This window comes from Pristis pectinata, chromosome 10 (assembly GCF_009764475.1).
Source record: "Pristis pectinata isolate sPriPec2 chromosome 10, sPriPec2.1.pri, whole genome shotgun sequence".
Lineage (NCBI taxonomy): Eukaryota > Metazoa > Chordata > Chondrichthyes > Rhinopristiformes > Pristidae > Pristis > Pristis pectinata.
This window is the reverse complement of record NC_067414.1, coordinates 37,821,744-37,847,544: the sequence shown is the minus strand read 5'-3', so window position 1 is coordinate 37,847,544 and position 25,801 is coordinate 37,821,744. Positions and strand designations below refer to the sequence as shown.

The 25,801-nt window shown below is 41.5% G+C and overlaps 1 protein-coding gene across 7 annotated transcripts in view; it reads left to right on the top strand.

The window, feature by feature from the left end:
• klhl32 (kelch-like family member 32) overlaps window positions 1–25,801 on the top strand; it is a 178,322-nt gene that overhangs the window by 15,913 nt on the left and 136,608 nt on the right. For 6 of the 7 annotated variants that reach the window (XM_052024803.1, XM_052024802.1, XM_052024800.1 and 3 more), the window contains exons 1-2: window positions 9,196–9,218; window positions 9,767–9,947. In XM_052024803.1, coding sequence (XP_051880763.1) covers window positions 9,196–9,218; window positions 9,767–9,947 — 204 coding nt within the window. Of the gene's footprint in view, window positions 1–8,254; window positions 8,457–9,131; window positions 9,219–9,766; window positions 9,948–25,801 lie in introns of those variants that run through there. The other variant, XM_052024799.1, reaches the window with a different exon arrangement.

The following is a 25,801-nucleotide window of genomic DNA, read 5'->3' as shown; positions in this document are numbered from 1 at the left end:
AGTCGAGGACCCTTCATCGGAACTGGAAAGGTGGAATGACAAGTATGTTTTAAGTTGCAAAGAGGGGAAGGTACGGATAAGAGAGGGAATATATTTTAAAAACCGGCAGGTAGGGACAGAGGAGAAAAATTAAACAAAGGTACGGCCATGTTCATGGAAAGACAATAAAAGAGATTACCTGAAATTGTTAAATTGAACATCAGTTTCCAGAAGGATGATAAGCTGCTGTCTCTTCAGCTTGCATTGTGCATTGTTGGAGAATTTAGGACTAAGAAGACAGGTTAGAGAGGAAGTGGGATGAAGTATTAAGGTGATAGGAGGCTGGAAGCTCGGTGTCACCCTTGCATCTAAGTGGCCACTCTGTCTGTATTTGGTTTCTCCAATGCAGAGGAAACTACACTGTGAGCACCAGATGCAGTATACCATATTGGATGATGTGCAAGTGGAGTGCTACTTTACCAGGAAAGACTGTTTGGGTCCCTGCAAGGGACAAGACAAAAGGGCAGGTATTTGCATCTTTGCTGGTTGCATGGGAAAGTGCTGCAAGAAGGGAAGTGATCAGTGGATACGAAAGGGTGGACTGGGGACTTGCAGAGGGAATGATTCCTTTGGAATTCTGAAAAGGGAGGGAAAGATGTGTCTGGTTGGGGAATCCCATCAGAGATTGCAGAAATTACAGAGAATGATCCATTGATTTGTAGAAGCTGAGGACTTTGGAAAACCCTATTCTTATTCTGGTTGAATTGAGAGGAAGTGAGAGCAAAAGTGTGGGAAATCGAGGAGTCCTGGTTGAAGGCACCCAGAAGGAATGTTTGGAGCTCTGGGCAGGAAGAGGTGGAAGGGCATGTGTTTCATCTCCTGTGGTAGTGTGGGAAGGAGAATAGAAATTTGGTGGAGATGGAGGAGTGAATCAGAGTCCTGGTCCTCTTGGAATAATGAAAGGATTAGGGGCAGGGAAGGTAAAGTGTGCTTGGTGGTGATAGCATGTTCAAAGTGCTGGAAATTTAAGTTTGATGTGTTGAATGTGGAGGCTGGTGATTAGAGGTGTTAAACCAGAGCAAATAGAAATGAGTAAAATAACAAAATGTATCTGCAAAATCCTTTTAACTGTCATTAGTATTTAAAAATGTTTTTGTTGAGTGTAGGAAAATTACCCGAGTATTTACCTCATTCAACATGATCACGCAATTGCTTTCTCTGCATGTGAAACATTATCTTCTGGAGATCTCATTCCTCTCTGTCTCCTGGACTTGAGTTCATGGTATTTTAATAGATTTACAATTCCAGGAAAGCATTATTTTTATTCTGAGGATCTGAAGTCACCAAATGTAGCTTAAAGCTGCTTTGCTTTAATCTGTCCAGTGCTATGTGTCTTGGATTAGTTGAAAATGATTTCACTTGGCATTTCTGCAAGAGCAGGAGCTGGTGGGTTAAATGCAGGTGCCAATCTAGAAATAACTTTTAAATAGCAATAACAATCAATTAGTAATAATTAGTAATATACCTCAAAATTCCCTTATTATAGCACATTGTAGTCTTGAAAGAACAGGCTCATATATATGCCTTACATGATGGTCATTATATTGTAAAAGGCACTGGCCTATGAGCTACAATTTCTCATCAACATTCGCCCCACCTCCCCCCACCCCCCACCCGCGCCACCAACTGCTCTAAACAGAGTAGACCGATCTTGATATTAATTAGTTTGCAGCACTAATTTTAGCCAGTACTGTCAAACTGAAGCTCCATGTTCTTCTTAAGGACTTCACTTGACCTTGCACAGCTGAATCTGTTTTGCAGAGACGGGACCCATCAATGCCTTTTAAACTGCTTTCCTGTTGCTGATTGATTTCTGCTGGGTGTTGCTATGGATGTACAAGTCTCTCCTGAGTTCTTTAAAGTTGCTTGTATTTATGGGGAATAGTATGCTAGGTGCTGAAGAACCATCTTAACTTTAAGACTTTTCTGAGAACTCCAGAGAATAATTAGACATACTCCGTGGAGTGCAGAATGATTGGGAGAATGACCAGAGGGCACATAGTGTCCCATTGGTCTCGGGTCACAGTTCTCAGCTATTGGAAAGGAAATGGACCCAAACCTAGGTCTGTGGTGAGGGCAGGGCTAAGAGTATCTGGTGCGCTTTTACTCTGTTTGCAGATTGTAATTCAAAGAGGACATGGGCTGATTGGGAAGTGGGATTTCAGGAAGAGGATTAGTTGGGTATGAGAATACCATGTCGTTCTCTCGTATGGTTTCAGCTTGATTGCTGGCTATGAACTGGTGGTGGTGAGCACTGTCTCCTGTTATGGGGTAAGGCACTGTAGCTGTCCCTCCTTGCCAACGATGTTTAGTGTCCTACTGTTTCCTGTGAGAGAGATGTGTGCGATTGAGGGGTGTGTCTGTGATTGGGTATGTACTCTGGCTGCATAGTTGAATAGATGGGTGTGTTCCGATTTGTGAAATGCCGATGTGAGCCTTGATTCGTTGCTAAATGTGTGAAGGTTGGAAGTTGGACGTGAATCCTAATGGACGTTATTGGCAGAGGAGCGCTGGGAACCTAGCGCATTGAATAGTTGTGTGGGGCCATTTGGTGGCTGGAGATAGATTCTCTGACCCTGGCCACTCCTGAGGTCATTAAACACGACAGCGTACACAAAATCTTGGGCTTGACTCCTGGTATTGACCTCGATGGCTGTCTACCTCACTACTTTCTGAGAGTGTGCTCGAAGGGTCTGCTGGCCTCCTGCAGAAACAGAACATTTTATTCTTCTCTCCATTATCTGCTCCAAATGCAACTCTGTGAAGTCTCTTCCTGCTTCTGCTATTCTTGAATGCTTTCCAGGTCAGCTTTAGTTGTAGAAAGCTGGCAGAACTTTTCTCAGTCACACTGTAGCTCTTGTTAAGAGCTACAGGCTGACTTCAAGTTGTGCATAATAGCTGTAATAAATGTGAACTACTCATACAATGGTTCCTCCTATTGAATGATCAGCTCAGAAGCAGGGTGGTTTGTGGTTGCTGAATATGGTATTATGTAACTGATCAGGCAGTGTGGATTTGGTTTGCTGGCTGTATTACATGGAAGGGGCCCCAGGGAAATTATGCTTCCCAAGCATTGTACTATTTTTAGGATTCATCCTCCGCATCATGTATTAAATGGTATAGGAAGCTTGATGCACCCAATTTCATATGCAGAACCACCATTCAGGACAGGTTGCTGTAAGGTGTTATGGGAACCTTGTGCTTGAATCTGATGGTCTTTATTCTTAGTTACCACGAGGATTGATTTGTGAAGCATCTGTTTCTATTTGTTATCTCTTTTATGCCATCTGTAATGTACTAGAAAACAAACTTGCTGGTATAAAATGAGTAACTTTTAATATGAATATGCTTGACTGAGATATAGTTCTGCGTCTGAGCAAATAACTTCCCGTAGTCAGCGTTTACTTTGGTAACAGCACGTTATCATTCAGCAAATAACCAACATTGGAATTACTTCCTTGAGGAGCAGGCATGTTGCTGAAAGGCTAAGTAGAACATTATAGCACAGTGCGGGACCTTTGGCCCACAATGTTGTGCTGACACTTTATTCTGCTCTGATATTGATCTAACCTTTCCCTCCTACATAACCCTCCATTTCTCTATCATTCATGTGGCTATCTAAGTGTCTCTTAAATGTCCCTAATGTATCTGCCCCCACAACCTCTGCCAGCAGTGCGTTCCACACACCCACCACTCTCTGTGTTTTTTAAAAAAAAAACTTACCTCTTACCTCCCCCTTGTACCTTCCTCCAATCACCTTATACTTATGCCCCCTCATGTTAGCCATTGTCGCACTGGGAAAAAGTCTCTGACCGTCCACTTGATCTATGCCTCTTGTACACCTCTATCAAGTCGCCTATCATCTTCCTTCTCTCCAAAGAGAAAAGCCCTAGCTCATTCAACCTATCCTCATAAGACATGCTCTCCAATCCAGGCAACATCCTAGTAAATCTCCTATGCACCCTCTCTGCATCTTCTACATCCTTCCTATAATGAGGTGACCAGAACTGAACACAATACGCTAAGTGTGGTCTGACCAGAGTTCTATAGAGCTGCAACATTACCTGGTGGCTCTTAAACTCAGTACCCCGATTACTGAAGGCTAACACACCATACACCTTCTTAACAACCCTATCGACCTGTGTGGTAACCTTGAAGGATCTATGGATGTGGACCCCAAGATCCCTCTGTTCCTCCACACTGCTAAGAGTCCTGCCATTAACCTTGTATTCTGCCTTCAAATTCGATTTCCTGAAGTGTATCGCTTCACACTTTACCAGGTTGAACTCCATCTGCCGCTTCTCAGCCCAGCTCTGCATTCTATCAATATCCTGTTGTAATCTACAGCAACCTTCTACACTATCCATGCCACCAACAACCTTTGTGTCATCAGCAAACTTACTAACCCACTCTTCCACATCCTCATCCAAGTCATTTATAAAAATCACAAAGAGCAGGGGTCCCAGAACAGATCCTAATATTATCCTAATACAAAGTTGCTAATATTTTGCTGAAACAGCTAGTATTAGCACAGAAGAGTACTGAATTTCAATTATGTAGGTATGTGTTCTGTTAATGTAGCTAAACTTAATATTTATGTGTGTGCTTCTTAGTAATCTGGTGAATAGTGACGTACACAATGTTTGATCTAGGGTATTTTCTTTGTCTGCATTACTGGAAGAGGTTTATGTTGGTGGAATGATGGTCTTTCGCTCAATTTTTTTTAAGAAACACATACGTGAACACAGAGAGCTCCACTTTGCAAAATACTCTTAAAATTCTGAATGTTATTCTTCAAGCTACTGCAGAAATCCATTTGCACAATAACCAAGTTGAAAACCTACCATGAGCTATCACAATTCGACTGTATTGGAGCATAATAGTATGTTTTCTTGCTATTAAACAGTAATCTTTGATGAACTTAGAAGTGGTGTCCAGGTTTAGACTCATTAATAAAGAATAACTACTCCTGTAATCAAAAAAGAACTATTTTAATTGAGGTGTCCACTTTTTTTGATCCTAATTTTAAATTTAAAAAAATGAATGACTTAACTGATTCAATATGCATTGTCCTTTTAACATTTTCATTGGTATTTGCTTGTCGGTATTTTTTGATCTGAATACATTTTTGAAATGTCTAGTGCTTCTATGCCCTGAACATCAGGGTAGCAACAAACATCCATTACAAAGTCTCAGACTCCCACAGCTATCTCAGCTATACTTTCCCCCACCCTGCTCCCTGTATGGATGCCATTTCAGTCTCCCAGTTTTTTTTGTCTCTGTTGTAACTACTCCAAAGACGAGACTTTCTATACTTGTGCCTCCTAAGATGTTTTCTTCCTCCTTGAATTGTGGCTTCCCCTCTATTATAGTTGATAGAGCCCTTGACCACATCTCATGTATTTCCCACACTCTGCTCTCACCCTCTCTCCTTCTGGATAGAGCTTCTCTGGTCCTCGCCTTGCACCCCACTAGCTTCTACATTCAATAGATTATCCTTCACAATTTTCACCAACATCAATGAAATTCTATCATCAGATACATCTTTCCCTCCCCTCCCCTCTCCTCCCCTTTCAACATCACATTTCGCATCTCCCTGGTCCTCTCATCCAGCTCTACCAACCATTCCCCTTCTTACGGCAATTTCCCAGGCAGCCATAGGAGATGTCCTTTCACCTTTTTCCTTCTCACTATAGGTGGTTTCAAACAGTCCTTCCAAGTGAAGTAACGATTCACTTGGAATTCTAGTGCACTAATGTTGTTTCCCCTACATTGGAGAAACCAAACAGTTTGGTTGATTACTGAGCTTCGTGTTTCATGCCATATCATTTCTCCATCCACTTTTATCTGTCTGTCGTTCCCTGCACTACTTTATTGAGATCTGATAAGCTTAAGGAACAGCACCTGGGAACTTTTGAAGTCTTTGCTAAGTTCAACAGCTTCAGCTTCTCTCTCTCTGTATCAGAACTAGTCAGTTCTGCAGTAAGTTATCCATTTTTTTAAAATAAATTTTTATTTACAGCCTGGTAACAGGCCCTTCCGGCCCAACGAGTCCGCACCGTCCATTTTAAACCCAAATTAACTTACCCGTACGTCTTTGCAATGTGGGAGGAAACCGGAGCACCCGGAGGAAACCCACACAGACATGGGAGAACATACAAACTCCTTACAGACAGCGGGAATCGAACCCCGATCGCTGGCGCTGTAATAGCGTTGCGCTAACCGCTATGCTACTGTGCTTCTAATTGGCTCAGTTTTTCTCCCTCCTTCAAGGTTTAAGAGATTCCCTACAGCTCTGCATTTCATTACGTTTATGTTCCTTTGTTTGTGTTTTCTCTCTCTAATTGTCCTCATCTTGCAGCTTTTAACTTTCTTTATTCATGTTATTTCTCTCTAACTGCCCTTCTTAGCACATCAACTGCATTACTTCATCAATAGCTGACCTGCATGGTAATCCTAACCTCACTGAAACAGAGAAATTCCCTTGGTCCTATCCCTCCCTCCACCACACTTTTTGCAACTTAAAGCCAACTTGTTTACTCTCTTTTCCAGTTCTGATGAAGCACCTTCAGCCTGAGACAGTAAATCTGTTTCTCTTTTCCACAGATGCTGCCTGATCTGCTCAGTCATTCCAACAGTTCCTATTTTATTATTTAAAGTGTTTTCTTAGTTTGTGGAATTTTGGAATTGCAACCTGGAGCTGTGGCCTTTGGGCAAGGTCTGTTTTGGATCAACTGAATCCTGAACTGGTGTAAAGATCATGGGCAATGTGGGTGATTATTTTAGGTGGAATGTATTTTATGTTAAATTTTCTAGTTGATTTTGATCTAATCTGGGTATAAAACTAGAGATTCTAGCCCTTAATGTATGTAACAATGACAACTAGATTCTGGTGGTTGTCATTTTTTTTCCCTCCAAGATATTAAATGACAGTATTAGTATAAATGGGTGGCTGCTGGACAGTGCGGACTCGGGAACTGAAGGCCTGTTTCCATGCTGTATCTCCCTATGACTATGACAGTCAAGACTTAAATGAGTCCCTTATTTTGCTAAATTATTTTGTATTAAGGTTATGACTAATTATTGGCATTTGTTCATGTAAACAAGTTTGGTTACATTTCAACCATGAACTTATTCAAGAGGGGCCACATAACCATGTACCTTACTTCCAAGATAGAAAGGAACAATTTGCATATTTTATAAAATTCTTCCAATTATTAAAAAATGTAAAGTGAATCAGAGGCACTGTATTTATCTAGCAACAAATGTTTAGAGCTTCTCTCAACTGCTGAGATGAAGTCTAGAGGTTCACAATCCTTGATTTGAATGATTAATCAAGACAGATTACAGATGATTGTTAAAAGTGTTGCACTGTTTTATTTTTCACACTTGCAATTTCTTCTCTTTCTGGATGGATGGGAGATGGGATGGTGAAGATGGCATTTTGTGACAGTGAGCCAATGTGGAATAGATAGATAGGATGGAGACACAGTTTGAGCTGTAGTTTGTGGGTAGAGCACAATCTAGCCCACAGGCTGAACTTGTTTTTAAGTTGTGAGTGTAGGGTGATAGGCATAACTGGGAAGTGGTGAGAGAGAGAAATGTATGAAAGCAGGGCACAAAATGCAGAACATTTGATGAGATATTTGGAAAGAGGGCCATTGTAATTAGAAATTAGAACAGTGAAACTGAGCTTGGCAGTGGTTGAAAGGCTTGAGAGAAGGATGATGCATTTCACTGTATCAAAGGCTGGAGAGATCAAGGAGGAATCATGCACCATGCTAACACAATGTTGTTTATGACTTGGGATAGTGTTTCTTTAGTGTTGAGTCAATACACAATCAGATTGCAGAGACTCGAATCTGGAGTGAAGTTGGGACTTCTTGAGATGATAAATTATGATTAAAGATACCTCTGGCAATTGCCCAGATTGTTTAAGTCTCTTTCTAGTATGAACCTGAACTAGGTATGTTGTAAAAGGGACATTACTACATGCAATATATTATTAGTAGATTGATTTGGTCAATCATACTTGTCAAACCTGGTTGAATGAGAGGTGAGGGAAGAAAAGAAATAAAGTTTAAGTTTCTCATCTGCAGAGTGGAAAGAGGTACTTAACTTTACCTTTGTTCAGCATTCATGTTGCAGTTAGACTTTGTAGACTTTGTGGCTTGAAAGGGTAACAGAATAATATATTTTCGTATTTGATTTTCAGCCTTTTAAAACGGAGTATTATCCAGCTTACTGTGAACAACGGCCCAGAAGACTGCTTGCCCTTCCAAGCTTGAATAAGTTACAGATGTTGGCAAACTATCATCTTTGATTTCATCACAAACTGTGAATGATTGCCACTGGCACCATCGCTTCCCAAGACACTGTCTCGGGCTACCATATCGTTGCAACCTCTGCTTTCTGTGGTACCTATCAATTAATCTGTCTATTGTGCATTGCTGTCATTTCACTCAAGAAATGTGTTCTTTTAAACATAAAAGGAGCAAGCCACCAAGTCATTTAGTGCTGTATACTTGGGTCCAGCTCGGTATTTACGAGAGGCTACTATCCTACCAGAAATAATGTTGCTTTTAATTTCAAAATGTGTCCATTAGGACATATTAGCAAAGATATCTAAATATGCAAGCTGGGTTACACACTGATGTTCCTTGCCTATTCATTTATATGTGGTGTATTCCATGTAAAACAGCATTTTGTCCAATTTGCCAAGTGCACTACCACAGTGTGGTAAATGTATCAGTTGAACACTGTAATAATAATGTAACACTGTAAAGTTCTGTAATTATTTAGCAGTTCTATGCAAGTCAGCTGGTATATATATATTATAAAATACCTTGTACAGGAATGAATATACTGATTCTGAGAGCAAAGTAATTTCTTTATTAGATAATGCAGGACATATTATAGCATGCAAAACCTAACAGCAGGAGTTGCATAATCTTAGCACAGGGCATTCTTCCATTGACTGTTTGTAATGATCCTGGTTCAGTGTTGGATGATTCCATGCTTGCACAAATTAATTCAAGTCAAGCCAAGCCTACCCATGCTCATACATTGTTGTCCCATTGTTGCATTTTCAGCTGGGATCCCTCTTGCACATCTCAACATCTTTTGCACCGATAGCAGCTTGGTCTGGATTGGAATATGCCATCTGAAATGTGCCTCAGGTACTGTGCATCTGTCCATTGAGTGCATGTGATGTTACCTTGAGCTGCTAATTGTTTAATTCAATTGATGCATTCAAAGATTTTGTCAGATTGCAAGATTGAAATATTGTCAGCAAATTGCATTGCACAGCTGGGAAGATGTAGGAAATTTAGTCAATTTATTTGTTTCTAGTTTCATTTTTAAGCTGCTTATCGATGGTTTATGTTGAACTCTTTAAAAATAGTTCTAATGCACGCTGTGTACAAAATAGCTATCTATTCTCTGCATCACCTCGGGTTCAATCTAGAGGATTTAGTTGTGAGCCAAGCAGTCATGAGATTTTCAAGGCTTTGCTTCTAATCCAGCATGTGGCCCACACTAACTGAATGGTGGTTCCATTATTTTCCAATTATTCATTAGAGAGGGAGCTTCTGTGTCAATTGAAAAGGCTTGCTGTTTCTCTTTATTGTGCAGAATTTGGCACAGGACATTTTTTTCATATTTGAGTGGAGCACTTTGCTGGTTTGCTTTGGGTAAATTTTGCTTATGTCTTTTTGTTTGCTTACAGCATTCAAGAAATGCTAACGGGTCACAGGCTCTGCCAATCAAAGTCTCATAAGGATGCTGTTCTGGCAGCTCTGAATCAGCAGAGGATAGATGGGATACTCTGTGATGTCATTCTGGTTGCTGAGGATCAAAAATTCCATGCCCACAAGGCAGTGCTGGCGGCATGCAGTGATTATTTCCGAGTAAGTTTGTCATATCCTTCATGTTCAAATAAGCATCAATAAAATGTATTGTTTTCAGAAACAATACATTTTATTGATGCTTGTTAAATCTTGTACAAAGTGGGTTATATTTAAAGACTGTTGCCTGATCTTCATGTGTAGAACTTTGAGCTGCTTCAAGAATGCAGAACAATTATGGGTCTGTTTTGGGATTAACCTTTTTCATTAATATTTGAGTATTTTTTGTGTTTGATCAATTAAGCTTTCAGAGGCAGGCTAACTGTCTATGTAATAATGCCAGTTAATAAACAAGAGATGCTTCCTGAAGGTCATAGAGCAATACAGCATGGAAACAGGCCCTTCAGCCCAACTCTCCCACCAACCTAGTCCCATTTGCCCATCTTTGGCCCATATCCCTCTGAACCTCTCCTATCTATGTACTTACCCAAATGTCTTTTAAATGTTGTTACTGTACCTACCTCAACCATTTTCTCTGGCCTCTCATTCCATACGTGCACCACCCTCTGTGTTAAGAAGTTGCCCCTTGCATTCCTTTCACTTCTAAAATTACTGTTTCCTAGTTTTTGGTTCCCTTTCCCTGTGAAAAAGGCTATGTGCATCACTCTGTCTATACCCCTCATGATTTTATACAAGGTCACTCCTCAATCTCCTGTATTCCCAGGAATAAAGTCTCAGCCAGCCCAACCTCCTCCTATAACTCAGGCCCTTGAATCACGGTAGCATCCTTGTAAATCTTCTCTGCACTCCATCCAGTTTAATCATGTCTTTCCTATAACAGGGTGATCAAAACTGTACACAGTACTCCAAGTGCAGTCTTAGCACTGTCTTGTACAACTGCAACATTACATCCTAGTTCTTAAACTCAGTGCCCTGACTGATGAAGGCCAGCATGCTGGACGCCTTCTTCACCACCTTGTCTACCTGTGATGCTGCTTTCAGTGAACTATGTACTGGTACTCCTAGGTCCCTCTGTTGCTCAACACTCCCTAGAATCTAACCATTCACTGTACAAGTCCTTACACTAGTTTGGCTTCCCAAAATGCAACAGTGCACTTATCCAAATTGAAAGCCATTTGCCAATCCTTGGCCCATTTACCTAGCTGCTCAAGATCACCCTATAATTCTTGATAATCTTCTTCACTGTCTACGATACCACCTATATAGTATCAGAAGGTTATAGAAGGTTGAATGGTGGGGAGTCAGTTGTAAAGTAGTCCCTAAGGTTTGGGAGAGGTGGAAATAAGACTGGTTTAATTAAACCTTGCATTTTTCTGACTGGGGTTTTGACATGTAATCTAGATTCCAGAAAGTGTATCATAAAACAACAAAATCCCTAATTTCGTCCAGTAATTGAAATAATTTATTTGAATATCGTTGAAGAAAACCAATAAACAAAAATTATTTTGTCTTCAACAATTCTAGCCATTCTACTTTTTTTTGTAATTGGTCTGTGCTGCAGTGACAAAATAGTTTTCAGGATGTATGTTATCGTTATTTTAAAGTTCCTTGCAAACTGATGCACTTTTCATGCATTCTGTGATTACTGGAAAGATGTTTTGCTGATGAAAAGCGTAAAAGGCCTACAGATGCTGGAAATGTGAAATGACAGAAAATGCTGAAAAATATTCAGCAGGTCAGACAGCATCTGTGGAGAGGGAAACAGTTACAAATACAGGATGATCATTTTTCATTGGAACTAGCCAATTCTGATTCAAACTGGAAAGGCTGGTTATCTGAAATGGTTGAATTCATTTTTAAGTCATGAGGAATGTAATGTGCCTAGTAGGAAGAAGAGATGACAAAGGTGTTCTGCTATATCTTTGCCTGATCTGCGTTTGGCTTCTGCATCGTAGAGGACTCCACAACAGAAGCACCAGATGTAATGCACTAAACTGTAAGATGTACAAGTGAATCATTGCTTCACCTGCAATGTTTGGGATGGTGGGAAGGAAAAAGGTAAAAGGGCAGGTGTTGTATCTCGTATTGCTACATGAGAACATGCCATGAGAAGGGAAATAGGTGCAGGTTAAGGTGGAAGAGTGATCGAGGGGAAGTTTCCTTTGGAATGCTGAAAGGGGAGAAGAGGGGAAGATGTGTCTGTTTTGTGGTATCACACTGAAGGTGGTAGAAACTACAGAGCATGGAAAGAGGAAGACATCTCTGAGGCATTGTTGTGGAAGGTGCTGTCATCAGAACAGGTATGACAGAGCTGGAGAAACTGAGAATCGCATGGAGCCCTTGCAGGAAATGGAGTGGGAGGAGATGAAATCAGGGTAGCTATGGGCTTGTGATGGATATTGGATGCAAACCCGTCTCCTGAAATGGAGACACAGGAGTAGAGAAAGGGAAAGGAAGAGTCACCTGTGGAATTGAGAGCAGGATGCAGATTGGCAGCAAAGGCAAAAAAAATTCTCATCCAGGTCTCCCTGAATCTGCCATTTTTAGAAGTCTGCAAGGCAATTTACTGCGAAATTCACTTAGACCAAGCCTCTGTTTCCTAAGTTTGGCTCCCACACTCCAGCTACTTAAGGCTATGGAGAATGAAATAACACATCTTGTAAAATCTTCTGTCTGTGTGTCATCCATCAGCAGCAGAGGCCACTGATAGGTTTCTTGTTAAATGTAGAGCCTTTGGCTTGGAAAGTTCTCTGGAACCAACTGGGACAAGTTGTAGCCATGCTCATCCTCCACTGTCTTCTAGTGAGCTTGTTATAGAGTTGTACAGCATAGAAACAGGCCCTTCGCCCACCACATTGATGCCGACCATCATCCCTGTTTATAATAATCCCACTGGCCTGCATTAATTCTATATCCTTCTATGCCTTGCTCATTCACATTCCAGTCCAGATGCCTGTTAAATGTTGTTACTGTTCCTGCCTCCACCACCTTCTCTAGCAGCTCACTCCAGATACAAACTATTCTTTGTGTGGAAAGAAATTACACCTCAAATCTCCTTTAAACCTCCTCCCTCTCACCTTACAACTATGCCTATAGTTTTGACATCCCTACCATGGGAAGCAGTTACTGGCTATCTACGCTATCTCTGCCTCCCATGATTTTAAATACCCCTATCATGTCACCTCTCAGCCCTCTTCACTCTGGAGAGAAAAAATGCAGCTCATCCAACCTCTCCTGATAACTTAAGCCCTCCAATCCAGGCAACATCTCATGAATCATTTCTGCATCCTCTCTCGTTTAATCACATCCTTCCCATAGTGTGGCAACCAGAACTACATCGCAATACTCCAAGAGCGGACTAAGCAACGTTTTGTATAACTGTTACATGACGTCCCAACTCTTGTACTCAGTGCCTTGGCCAATGAAGGCAATCGTATCATGCGCTTTGTTGAAAGCCTTGTCTACTTGTTTTTGCCACTTACGGGGAATTATGTACTTGTACCCCAAAGTCTCTCTTTTCTCCAGGGCCCCGCATTCACTGTGTATGTCCTGCACTGGTTTAACTTACCAAAATGCATCTCTTCACATTTGTCTGAGTTAAATTCTATCTGCCCACCTTTCTAATTGATCTATATCCTGTTGTAATCTTAGACAATCACCTTCATTTATAAGAGATGTAAGATATCTTTATTAGTCGCATGTGCATCAAAAAGCACAGTGAAATACATCTTTTTGCATAGAGTGTTCTGGGGGGGCAGCCCGCAAATGTCGCCACACTTCCGGCGCCAACATGGCATGCCCACAACTTCCTAATCCGTACGTCTTTTTGTGGAGTGTGAGAGGAAACCGGAGCACCCGGAGGAAACCCACGCAGATACGGGGAGAACGTACAAACTCCTTACAGACAGTGGCTGGAATTGAACCCAGGTCGCTGGTGCTGTAATAGCATTACGCTAACCACTATACTACCGTGCCTGCCTGTAATACCACCAATTTTGGTGTCGTGCAGAATTACTAATTATGCCACTTATATTCTGATCCAAATCATTAGTATGTATGACAAACAACATAGGATGCAGCACACCACTAGTCACAGGCCTACAATCTGAAAAACAATCCTGCACTACCATTCTCTGACTCCTATCACCAAGCCAATTTTGTAAAGATATGCTTACTCACCTTGGATCCCATGTCTTCTAACATTCTGGACCAGCCTACAATGTGGGACTTTGTCAAGGCCTTGCTGAAGTCCATGCAGACAACATCTACTGCCCTGCACTCACCAATCCTCTTGATTACCTCCTCAAAAAAAATCACTAATTTGATTGAGACAGGATTTCCCATGCACAAAGCCATTGCTGACTATCCGTAATCAATCCTTGCCTTATCAAATGCAAATAAATTCAATGTCTCTGAATTCCTTTTAAGTATCTTTCCCACCATTGATGTTAGGCTCACTAGCCTTGTTGTTCCCTGGCTTATCCCTGCTGCTCTTGTATAATGGTACATTAGCTATCCTCCAGTCTTACCTGTGCCTAACAAAGATACAAAAATCTCTGTCAGGGCCCCAGCAATCTCATCTCCTGCTTCCCATAACATCCTGGGATACACTTGGTCAGGCTCTGGGGATTTATCACCTTTATGCATTTCAAGACCTCCAACACCTGCTCCTTTGTATTGTTGATGTGCTTCAGGATATCATTGTTCCCTCCCCTGAGCTGACTGGCTTCCAAGTTCTTCTCCACAGTAAATGTAGATGACAAATATTCATTTAACAACTTACCTATCCTCCGTGGTTCAACACATAGATCACCACACTGATCTTTAAGGGGGCCTACTCTCCCTAGCTTCCCTTTTGCCCTAGGTATACTTATAGATGATGCACTGCCAGTAGCAGACAAGGTGACTGTAGACGTAAACATTTGTATATCTGGGTTATTCTAGGCAGGCACTGGAGGAATTGGAAAGTTTTCTGTACACCTTTGCCGAAGGGAGATCACTGATGGTTTCTATTCTGAAGGCACCCTATTGGCAGGGATCAGCAAGCCCTGAAAATGCTGTTGCAGGCTTCATTGACTGCACCAGATTGTTTTGCATATGCTACAAATGAAAGCCTACCTTTGTGCCCATCTTCCTTTGCCTAAATGTCTGTCCAAGTGCTCCAAAGCAGCTGTAGCAAGCGTAGTGACAGGAGACTACAGATTGACTCAGATGACCTTGTGCAGCTGTGAATCCTAAAAGGCCTGGACTCGTACAGCACTATCTCTACATAAAAGGCACCAGTCAGTGCTATCTGAATGAAGACACTGGCAGAACGATAGGGTAGAATACTATCCTATTATTGTTCCAGAGAGAGGTTGATAGGTTTCTATCATGGAACGTTGCCACTCCATTAGTGTGACACCTCAGCAACCTTGGGAGTTTGTTTGGGGAAATGATTGGTCAGGAGCAAGATCATGTGGTCAGAGTTGCTGCTTTGGGAGAACTGATATCACTTTGTATAACCAACATGGAAATCTCATCTGTAACTGCCAGATCGAATTCTTGGAATGACCCGGAAATGGTTCTTAAGGTATCATGGAGCAGGAGAAAAAGCTATTTTTAATTGCATGCTGCTGAAAAATAAAGCATTTGCAACTCCATTTTCTAGATGACTGTTTTGCCAGTTAGGAGTCTTTTAAAACTTAATAGCAGATGGGTATTTCCATTTAAATAAGTTCTGTTCTCACAAGCTTTTTATTCCACAGCTGCTCTCCTTTTACTGAAAATGATAATTCTCGCTATCCTTCGTTTGGTATTCTCACTGTCAGTATTTTGCTCAATGAACCACTATTCATGCTTGAGACATAGCAGCTAGTGGTTTCAGCCTTATTCTCTCCTTATCCAGTATCCACACAAAGTGCACGGATCGTTGGATGCCAATCAGGCAAGTATTTGGATCTTTATAGCTTGACTGTTTCCTGGCAAACTTGCTTGACCACTACTTGGGGTCTACTTTCATTTGGAATCCTGTCTATTGACAAATATTTTAAAAAAAAACCACGCACAATAAATTGACCAGGTAGTGAATTTTTAAGTTCGCTTGTTGAGATGCAATTTTAAAGTTTCTGTTCAAAGAAATCTTTACTGAATAACTATGTCAATGCTACCTTGACCCCTTTAATGTAGCAAGATGACCAGAGTAATTTATGTGTCTTATTAACGTAGCCATATAAGATGTTAGGCTGCAATTTCTGCTGACTGGTGAACTGGATAACCTCACTAATTGTTTGCCCTTGTCTACTTTCTCAGAAAAGGTTCCATAGAAGTCCTTTCAGGTGTAAAATCAGTTCCTAGATGATCAGCACATCTTTAATGCAGTACTGGTTCTCTCTAGGCATAACTGAAGCCTTCATCTTCTAGAATGCCTTGACAGCTGGTGAAACCTGCCCTTGGTCTCACTGATTGTCATTTAGATGAATGGTATAGGCATTTGTAAACACCCCAAAATATTCACAAACTACTAATAAAACTAATGTTTAAAATTATTATTTTTTAATAATTAAGTCCTGCAGGCCCAGTAATTTCCATGGAGGGAAAGAGTTGTGAGCAGATGCATGAAACAAGATAATTCCCTTTTATTGATATAATAGAGTTTGTTTGAATTTATTAATTGGTTTCAATTGTAGTGTAATGTCCTTCAAGTTTTTTTTAATTTAACTGTTTTTAAAATAGTTTGAGAATATCTTGCAATGCTTGCAAGTACCAAAGACATTCCAGGTTAACCTTGTATAGGTTCAAGAGGCAAATTCCAGCCTTAGTGGGAATTCTGTGAAAGTTTGCTCTTTGCCAACAGTGGTCAGTAGAACTGTGAATTTTTGGTGGTAGATTTTCCACATTAGTGCCAATGCCTACAACAGATTAACTGGATTCCATAGCACGTACATATCTGTATAAATATTTTTTTTGTTGCCTTAGCAAGGTTTTGCATTTTATTTTACAAGCACAGGAATAAATATTTCAAATATTGGACCAGTGTTTGATGAAGTGTTCAGTCGCTTTGAAATCCCTATGGATTTCTGCTCGATTCGTTGTAGTTGGGAGTCATTTGCTCTAGGACAGGGATGCTAATCCATATCTGAAACAGACTGTGACCTAGTTCTACACACACACCATTTTTGTTCATTGAAAAGACCTCACTTTCTTTGAGCATGTAGCATGTGGCCCATTGTGCATACTGAGGATTCTGAACCTTTCTTTCATGATGTCTTTACCACAAACAGTCTATTTATAATGTTTATATAATTTATGGACAATGTTTAACATTTGCAAAACCTGCTCGATTTCTCGAACAATGCTGGCTTGTGATTCAAGATTACAAAATTGACATATAGGATAAAATTAGCTTCTGAATGTCATTGTTGTTGTAGCCTTGTTTCAGAATGCTGTTCTGTAATTCAAACTTTGTAATTGACTTTAACTGAAACTATTTTGCTTTTTAATTCCCTGATTTATGATAAACTTGTAAGATTTTTAACTTATGGATCCTGTAATGAATCAATATTCCTTTTCATGACCTTTGCAGCTCCCTGAGCTAAAGCACAGTGGTATATGGATGTTTCTATCAACTGACGTTAATCCTGTTTTCTGGATCTTCTCACATAATTCATCATGTACAGCCAAGGGGATGGTTTATCTTCTCCATATCTTATTAGTTATGGCAAGGCATGAATGTGACTTCAATGTCTGGTGCAGTCATAACCAGCAGACCGCATTTCCCAAGCCTTATACACATATTTGCAGAATGCCCTGTAATTTGGTTTTGTATACACATAGTGTCTTTTCTCTGTATATAGATCATATGCTTATGCTTGTGTTTGTGTAGATGGAATTGGAGTACTTGTATGCCTGTGTACAAGTTGAAAATCTTTGTACATCCAAGGGGAAAGTATACTTAAACATTCATGGAGAGTCTGTTTATATACTATATGGATCATTTGTTGGCTTGTGACCACCTGTACCTGGTATAGATTACTAAAAGAATTACAATTCTTTCTTTTGCTTAATTCACCTGCTGTGTACAAAATGAAAGCAAGGGTTGTCTTGACCAACCAAGTGGCTCTTGCAAATTGGTGTTTGCCATAAATAATATCTTGTGTTCAGTGGTGTCAGTTAATAGAATTTGTGAACATTCTTTAAATGAGATGATTCACACTAGTGTATATCTGCTAATATGATAGAGAACCTGTGATTGTAACAGTGGTATCCTGTTATATAGCCTGAGCCTGATATTCCTGTCATCTTCAAATACACTTTCAAACATTTCAAATATGCAATGAAGTTGGAACAAATTAATACATTAATTTCTTAAGCTTGGAACATTTATGATGAGAATAATTTAATTCTATGAATACAGTTTATTTTCTCATGACAAAAATAGAGATTATGACATACTCCTTCATTACTAGGACATCTTGTTTGGCAATAAGATGTTTTCAAACTGCTCCCAACCATTTTTAATTGCCATACTTATAGTATTTTCCTTCAAAATTTGACTGCCTGTATCATTATGTCTTAGCCATGCAGAGATGGAAAAGAATCCAACTTTTCAACAGAGTGAATTTATAATGTTTTTGATTGGTAGGATGGCTAAAATTATTGCATCTTTTGATACTTTTGGTCAATTTCTCTGCCTTTTCTTGGCTGGCTGATAAAATTCACAAGATGAGTTAGGTTAATAAAATCACTCTTAAATGCTGGAAATACTCAGCAGGTCAAGCAGCATTTGGAAAGAGAGAAACAGTTTGTTTTGGATCAGTAATTCAGTCCTGGGGAACTGCCCTTCCCAATGAAATCCAGTGGTGGAGAAGAAGCCTCTGTGATTTTCCCAGTGTTTCAGCTGGGATCCACCTGATGAACCTCCACCATTTTTCAATGGTGCAAATCCTGAAGGCCTATTGATTTCTATGGGATGAAATGGCTGCAGACTAAAGGGTGACAACCTGGGTAATTTCCTTTTATTTGATTTTAGTTGAATTGATCTAGAGTTTTTAGTGTGTAAGCATCATGGATAAGCAGGCAAGGGTCAGGACCATTGATCCAGAGATCAGAAAAATCTCTCCATGGCGGCTGGGGGATTTAGATTCAAAAAAGTGAAATTAAATCTAGAATTTAAAACATGGCTATTGCCAATAACCAATAATGCTATGGAATTGTAAAAGTCATCTGGTTCACTAATGTCCTTCAGGGAAGGAAATCTGCCATCCTTGCCAGTGTGTTACCATTTGTGTATCTAGATCTGCCAATGTGACTGACTCTTCACTGCCTCCTTGGTTCTGGGGCAATTCAAGATAAGCAATAAATGCTGCAATTGTCAGCGATAGCCACTTCCCATGAATTAATAATTTAGTTTATGTGAAAGGTCATTGGCTAATTTTGCCCTGTCCAGAGAGGTCCTGTGTGACTTACTAAGTTTTTAAGTATTTTCTGTTGTTTTCAGCATCTGCAATGTTGTGCTTTTGTTTAAATCATTCTGCCTCTTTGTCTTGAAGATTTCGGGAGTTAACTATGTGAAGTGCCAGCAACCTTCCAGTAATTGACAAGCGACCAATAAGGGATGAGTTTAGTGGGTATAAATAAATGACTTTACAATGGAGGACAAAGAGACCAATCTGCTTGGATCTTTTTCTTAATGTCCAGACATGAATGATCTTCATTCAAAGCTGCTGGAAACCCATCTAGAGCTTTCACTATCCAACCTATAGATTCTGATACCAATTTGTTGTGTTCTTTTGGCTAGTGCTACACAGGAGGGTTTAAACTAGATTGGCAAGGGGGTGGGAATCCTGAGCAGGAACAAGTCATGGGACAAAGCAGTAGCCAACGAGAGCAAGTAATCAGGATGGTCAGGGACACAGTAAGGGGAGGGAAAATAATACTCAGTTAAACTACATTTATTTTAATGCACACTGCCTAACAGGTGAGGCGGATGAACTCAGAACGTGGATTGGCTCTGGGGAATGGGATGTTGCAGCCATAACAGAAACATGGCTGAGGGAAGGGCAGGACTGGCAACTCAATATTCCAGGATACACATGCTTAAGGCATGACAGAGGAACAGGTTAGTGAGGAGACGGTGTTGCCTTTTTGATAAGGGAGGACTTAACAGCAGTGCTTATAGATGAGATTCTTGGGGTATCATCCAGTGAGGCCATAGGGGTAGAACTACAAAAAGAAAAAAGGGAGTGTCACTCCAGTGGGGCTGTATTAGGAAAATCCTAAGAGGTTCTATAGCTATATTGAGAGTAAAAGGCTGACTAGGGAGAGAATAGGTCCCCTTAGAAATCAGCAGGGCTGCCTATGCCTCGAGCCACAGGAGATGGGTGGGATTTTTAATGAATATTTCTCCTCAGTGCTTACTGAGGAGAAGACTGTGGTTGCTCAAGAGATAAGGAAAATATGTGGAGATGCTTTGGAGAACATTCATATTACCAGGGAGGAGGTATTTGCAGCCTTACAGTGCATTAAGGTAGATAAATCCCCAGGTCCTGACCGAATACATCCTCCGAGTTTGTGGGAGGCTAGAGAAGAAATTGCAGAGGCCCTTGTGGAGATATTTGCTTCATCGTTAGCCACTGGTGAAGTTCCTGAAGACTGGAAGATGGCTAATGTTGTTCTGTTATTTAAGAAGGGTAGCATGGAGAAGCCAAGAAGCTACAGGCTGGTCAGCCTGACATCAGCGGTGTGGAAGTTACAACAGGGAATTCTGAGGGACAGGAACTACCAGCATTTGGATTGACAGAGTCTGATTAGGAGGAGTCTGCATGGCTTTGTGCATGAAATGTTGTGCCTGACAAACCTCTTAGAGTTTTTTGAAGATGTAACCAAAAAGGAAGATGAGGGTAGGGCAGTGGATGTTGTCTTTCTGGACTTTAGCAAGGCCTTCAACAAGGACCCGCATAGTAGGCTGGTCTGGAAGGTTAGGTCCCATGGAATCCAGGGAGAGCTATTTAGGTAGATTCAAAATTGGCTCAGAGGGAGGTGGTTGAAGGTTGTTTCTCAGAATAGAGGCCGGTGTCTAGTGGTGTGTTGCGGGGTGGGTGTTGGGACCCTTGTTATTCATTATTTATATAAATGATTTGGATGCGAACGCACAAGGCTTGATCAGTAAGTTTGCAGATGACCTGAAGTTAGGAGGTGTTGTTGATAGTGAAGAAGGTTATTGTAGATTACAGGGGGATCTTGATCAGTCAGGGAAATGGGCCAAGGAGTGACAAATGGATTTCAATTCAGGTAAGTGTGAGGTGATACATTTTAGAAAGTCGTACTATGAATGGTAGGGAGTGTAATGGAATGAGCGACCCAGGAGTACATGCATAGTCTGTTGAAAGTGGCATCACAGGTAGACATGGTGGTGTAAAAGGTGTTTAGCATAGTGACTTCCTTCAGTCAGGGCAATGAGTATAGGAATTGGGACATTGTGTTGCAGTTGTACAAGTCGTTGATGAGGCTGGGCAGTTTTGCTCGCCCTATTATAGAAAAAACGTGATTAAACTGGAAAGAGTGCAGAGAAGATTTACGAGGATTTTGCCAGGACTAGAAGGCCTGAGTTATATGGAGAAAGTGGCCAGGTTAGTTCTTTATTCCTTGGAATGTAGGAGAATGAGGGGTGACCTTATAGAAGTGTTTAAAATTACGAGAGGCATAGATAAGGTGGATGGTAACAGTCTTTTTCCAAGGGTAGAGGTTTTCAAATCTAGGGGGCATAGGTTTAGGGTGAGAGGGGAAAGATTTAAAAGGAACCTGAGGGGCAACTTCTTCACGCAGAGGGTGCTGAGTATATGGAATGAGCTGCCAGAGGAAGTGGTTGAGGCAGGTACAATAGTATCATTTAAGAAGCACTTGGATAGGTACATAGAGGGGTGGGGCTTGGAGGGATATGGTCCAAACACAGGGATTTGGGACTAGTTGGGTGGGCACTGTGGTTGGCATGGACTCAATGGGCTGAGGGGCCTGTATCAGTGCTCTGTGACTCTATGGCAATTTTGGTTTTAATCTCAAGAAAAAGCAACATTACTATTTTCTGACATTATTAAGGGTAGAAATCCAGAATATTTCCTTGCACAAAATAGGAATTTAGAGTATCATTTGTCTGTTGAGTGTAACTTCTGATATTTGGTTCCATTTGAAGCCAGGAGGAATACAGATTAGATACTCCAGCATCCATTTAGCAGGGATGAGCAAGGATGCATTCTGCCCTCTGGTACCTGAATTTTTGTTTCCAGTTATTGCTCAGACTTGGTCAGAATCTGTCTGATGCATGAGAGGAGGCATCATTGAATTTTTAAATAAACAAAGCTCTGTTAATATATTAACTGAACTATTGGTTTATGGATTTTAAAAGAACAGGAGGACTTGGTGTCAAGCTTTATTGGTTACAGGTGAAACACTATTTCACTGTGGCAGACAATTGAAACAGTCTTTTTAAGAGAAGTACAATTAAGCAGAATACAAAAATAGCTCCCTCCATAACCTAGATTCAAACCCTGCTTTATATAGCAGTGTGAATCATTTATTTCATTGACAAAACAAAGATGTTAAGCTTGCGATACAGTTTTTCGCAATGAGGAGGCTTGCAGGAGTGAGAGAGAGTGGCTGGTTTGAGTGGTGTCGCAACAACAACCTCACGCTCAACGTCAGCAAGATCAAGGAACTGATTGTGGCCTTGGGGATGGGGAAGTTGGGAAAACACACACCAGTCCTTATCGAAGGGTCTGTGGTGGAAAGGGTGAGCAGCTTCAAGTTCCTGGGCGTCAACATCTCAGAAGATCTATCCTGGACCCAACACATTGATGCAATCACAAACAAGGCACACCAGTGGTTCTACTTTGCTAAGACTTTTGAGGAGATTTAGTATGTCACCAAAGACTCTTGCAGATGTCTGGTGGAGAGCATTCTGACTGGTTGCATCGCACCTGGTATGGAGGCTCCAATGTGCAGGATCGAAAGAGGCTGCAGAGCATTTTCGACTCAGCCAGCTCCATCACAGGCACAACCCTTCCCACCACCGAGGACCTCTTCAAGAGGTGGTGCCTCAAGAAAGCGTCATCCATCATTAAGGACCCTCACCATCCGAAACATGTCCTCTTCTTGTTACTACCATCAGGGAGGAGGTACAGGAGCCTTAAGACCCACTCACAACGATTCAGGAACAGTTCCCTTGCTGCCCTTGTCCTACTTAGTGGTAGAGGATGCAGGTTTAGGCAGTACTTTAGCATGGGTAAGTGACTAGAGTGAATTTTGGAGATTCAGTTGTGAACCATTGGTCGAAGGACTGAATATTTAGGGTGATGAATGGGTGGCAATCAGGCAAGCTGCTTTGTTCTGGATGATGTTGAGCCATATGAAAGTTGTTGCTGTTTGCACTCAACCAGGCAAGTGGAAAGTATTCCGTCACACTCCTGATTTGTGCCTTCTAGATGGTGGAATTGGGCTTTGAGGAGCTTAATCATTCACTGCAAGACTCCCAGTCTCTGTCTGACTTGTTCTTGTGGCTACGATATTTGTATGACTGGTCCATTTGAGTTTCTGGTCATTGGTGACTCCCAGAGGAGATTTGGTAATGTTAATGCCGTTGAAGGTCAAGGGTTGATGCCTAGACTCTCTTGTTGGAGGTGGCCATTGCTTGCCATTTTTGTGGTGCAAACGTTACTAGCCACTTCTCAGCCTGTGCTCAAAAGTTGTATAGGTCTTGCTGCAAGCATAGACTACTTCATTTTCTGGGGAGATATAAATGGAATATTGTGTAATCATCAGCAAAAAATCCTACTTCTAACCTTCTGATGGAAGGTAGGTGATTATGAAGCAGCTGAAGACAGTTTGGCCCACAGCACTTCCCTGACCTGGAGGAATGAAATGTAAGGTTTCCAACTTTGCCGACAATATAAAAGTAGTTGGAAGAGTATGTTGTGATGAGAATGTTATGATTCTGCAGTGGGATATAGATAGATTGAATGATAGGGTGAAAACCTGGCAAATGGAGTTTAATGTAAGGAAGTGTGAGGTTGTGCACTTCACTAAGAGGAGTCAAAAGGAAAATTATTAGCTAACTGGAGAGAGACTACAACTGAGTGGGTCAGAGAGATCTAGTGTTCTAGTACATGAATCACAAAAAAGTTAGCAGCCAGGTCTAACAAGTAGTTAAATAAGCGAGTGTGGCGGCCCGCACACGTGGGACTCGAACCGCCATCAGGAGTCGTGGGCAAACGCGCAATAGCGTATTTTGAACTACCCACTCGGGGCGGACCCTCCGGTGACAGTTGGACGTCACTTCTGCCCCGTGGGTCGCAGGGGCCCATGGTTAGGGATATTTTGCGCGCTTTTTGGGAATCAGTAAAGGTTTTTGAGTTCAGTACTTTCTGCCTCCGTGTATTCCCTGAGTAGTGCGTTGCATGCGGCTACATGAGTGGTATTTTGGTCTTAATTGCAAAGGGGTTAGAGATTAAAGATTTGAAAGTTTTGTTACAGCTGGATAGGATGTCGGTGAAACCACACTGCAAAAATGTAAAATCAGACACTTGTGCTTAATGTAATATTTTCTCAAAAGGTAGCTCAGATTAATTCTCCAAACATAAATTCACTATGAAATCTTGTTTTTAATAAGGATGATAAAGACATTTTTAAGAGTACAGACGAATATTTGAATATCTGGTGGCCTGTTTATATTAATGTGGTGTGCAGAGGTCATTTGGAATTGTGTAATGATAAGTATTCACGAGTTTTACATCTGGTTATTCAACTTCTATGTTTAATTAATAGAATGATCTTGAAATGATCCATTATGCTGAAGAGGATTTTAGTTCTTTGACATCATAATTTGATTTTAAGTAGAATGTATTCTGATCCTTTATTGAATTAGTAAAATTTAATGAGGAAATTCTGTTTGGCTATTACCAGTTACTCTTTCTACAGAGCAAGTAATGTTTGATCTGTTATGAATTTTCTTCTTGATTTGCTGAAGGAACAAGAAATTTTCAATGACCTTGAAAGGTTTCATGTAAAAGGATAATTCATTTGATGCTACTGTGGCAGCTAGCTACACTACTATAGAATAAAGATACGGAGTCTGTGCTTGGAGTCAGAAGTCGATTGCTTGACAGGGGCGCGGTGTACCTTTTAATACTGAAACTCTTTCCGTGCTTCAGTTCCCGTGCTGATGTCATGCGCAGGTCACCTGACCTTCCCGTGCGTGGGCTTTCCTAGCCCAATGATGGAGAAGAAGGAAGGCCCCGTGCCATCTTGGGTCGGGGGGCCTCCGACAACGCTCGCGATCTCGGGAGCCGGTTTGATACTAGTAAGGTGAGTTGCCACATAACCTCCACCCCCACCCCCCCCCCCCCCCCCCCCCCCCCAGAACTGGCGATACCGTCACAAGAGCCAGAATTAAATAAACTACAACTTGGGTGGCCTGCCCCTGCGTTGCGCTCGCTAGACCACTACCGGTTGGTCCAGCTCAAAAGGAGCCGTCTTCGGCCGGTCAATTGTAAAAACCTCCTTGCGCCCCCCAATGTCCAGCACAAACGTAGACCCATTGTTCTTGACGACCTGGAATGGCCCTTCATATGGCCACTGCAGCGGTATTCGGTGCACGCCCCTCCTGACAAAGACAAACTTAGTCTCAGAAGGACGTCGGCATATGGGTCGGGGCCTGTCCGTGTCGTGAGGTGGGTATTGGGGCCAGGTTGCCAAGCCGTTCGCGCAGCCGGTCAAGTGTCGCAGCAGGTTCTTCCTCTGGCCCCCAAGGGGCTGGTAGGAACTCGCCCGGAATGACCAAGGGCATTCCGTAGACCATCTCCGCAGACGAGGCATGCAGGTCCTCTTTTGGCGTGGTGCGTATCCCCAGCAGGACCCAGGGGAGTTTGTCCACCCAGTTGGGCCCCTTAAGGTGGGCCATGAGTGCTGACTTCAGGTGTCGATAG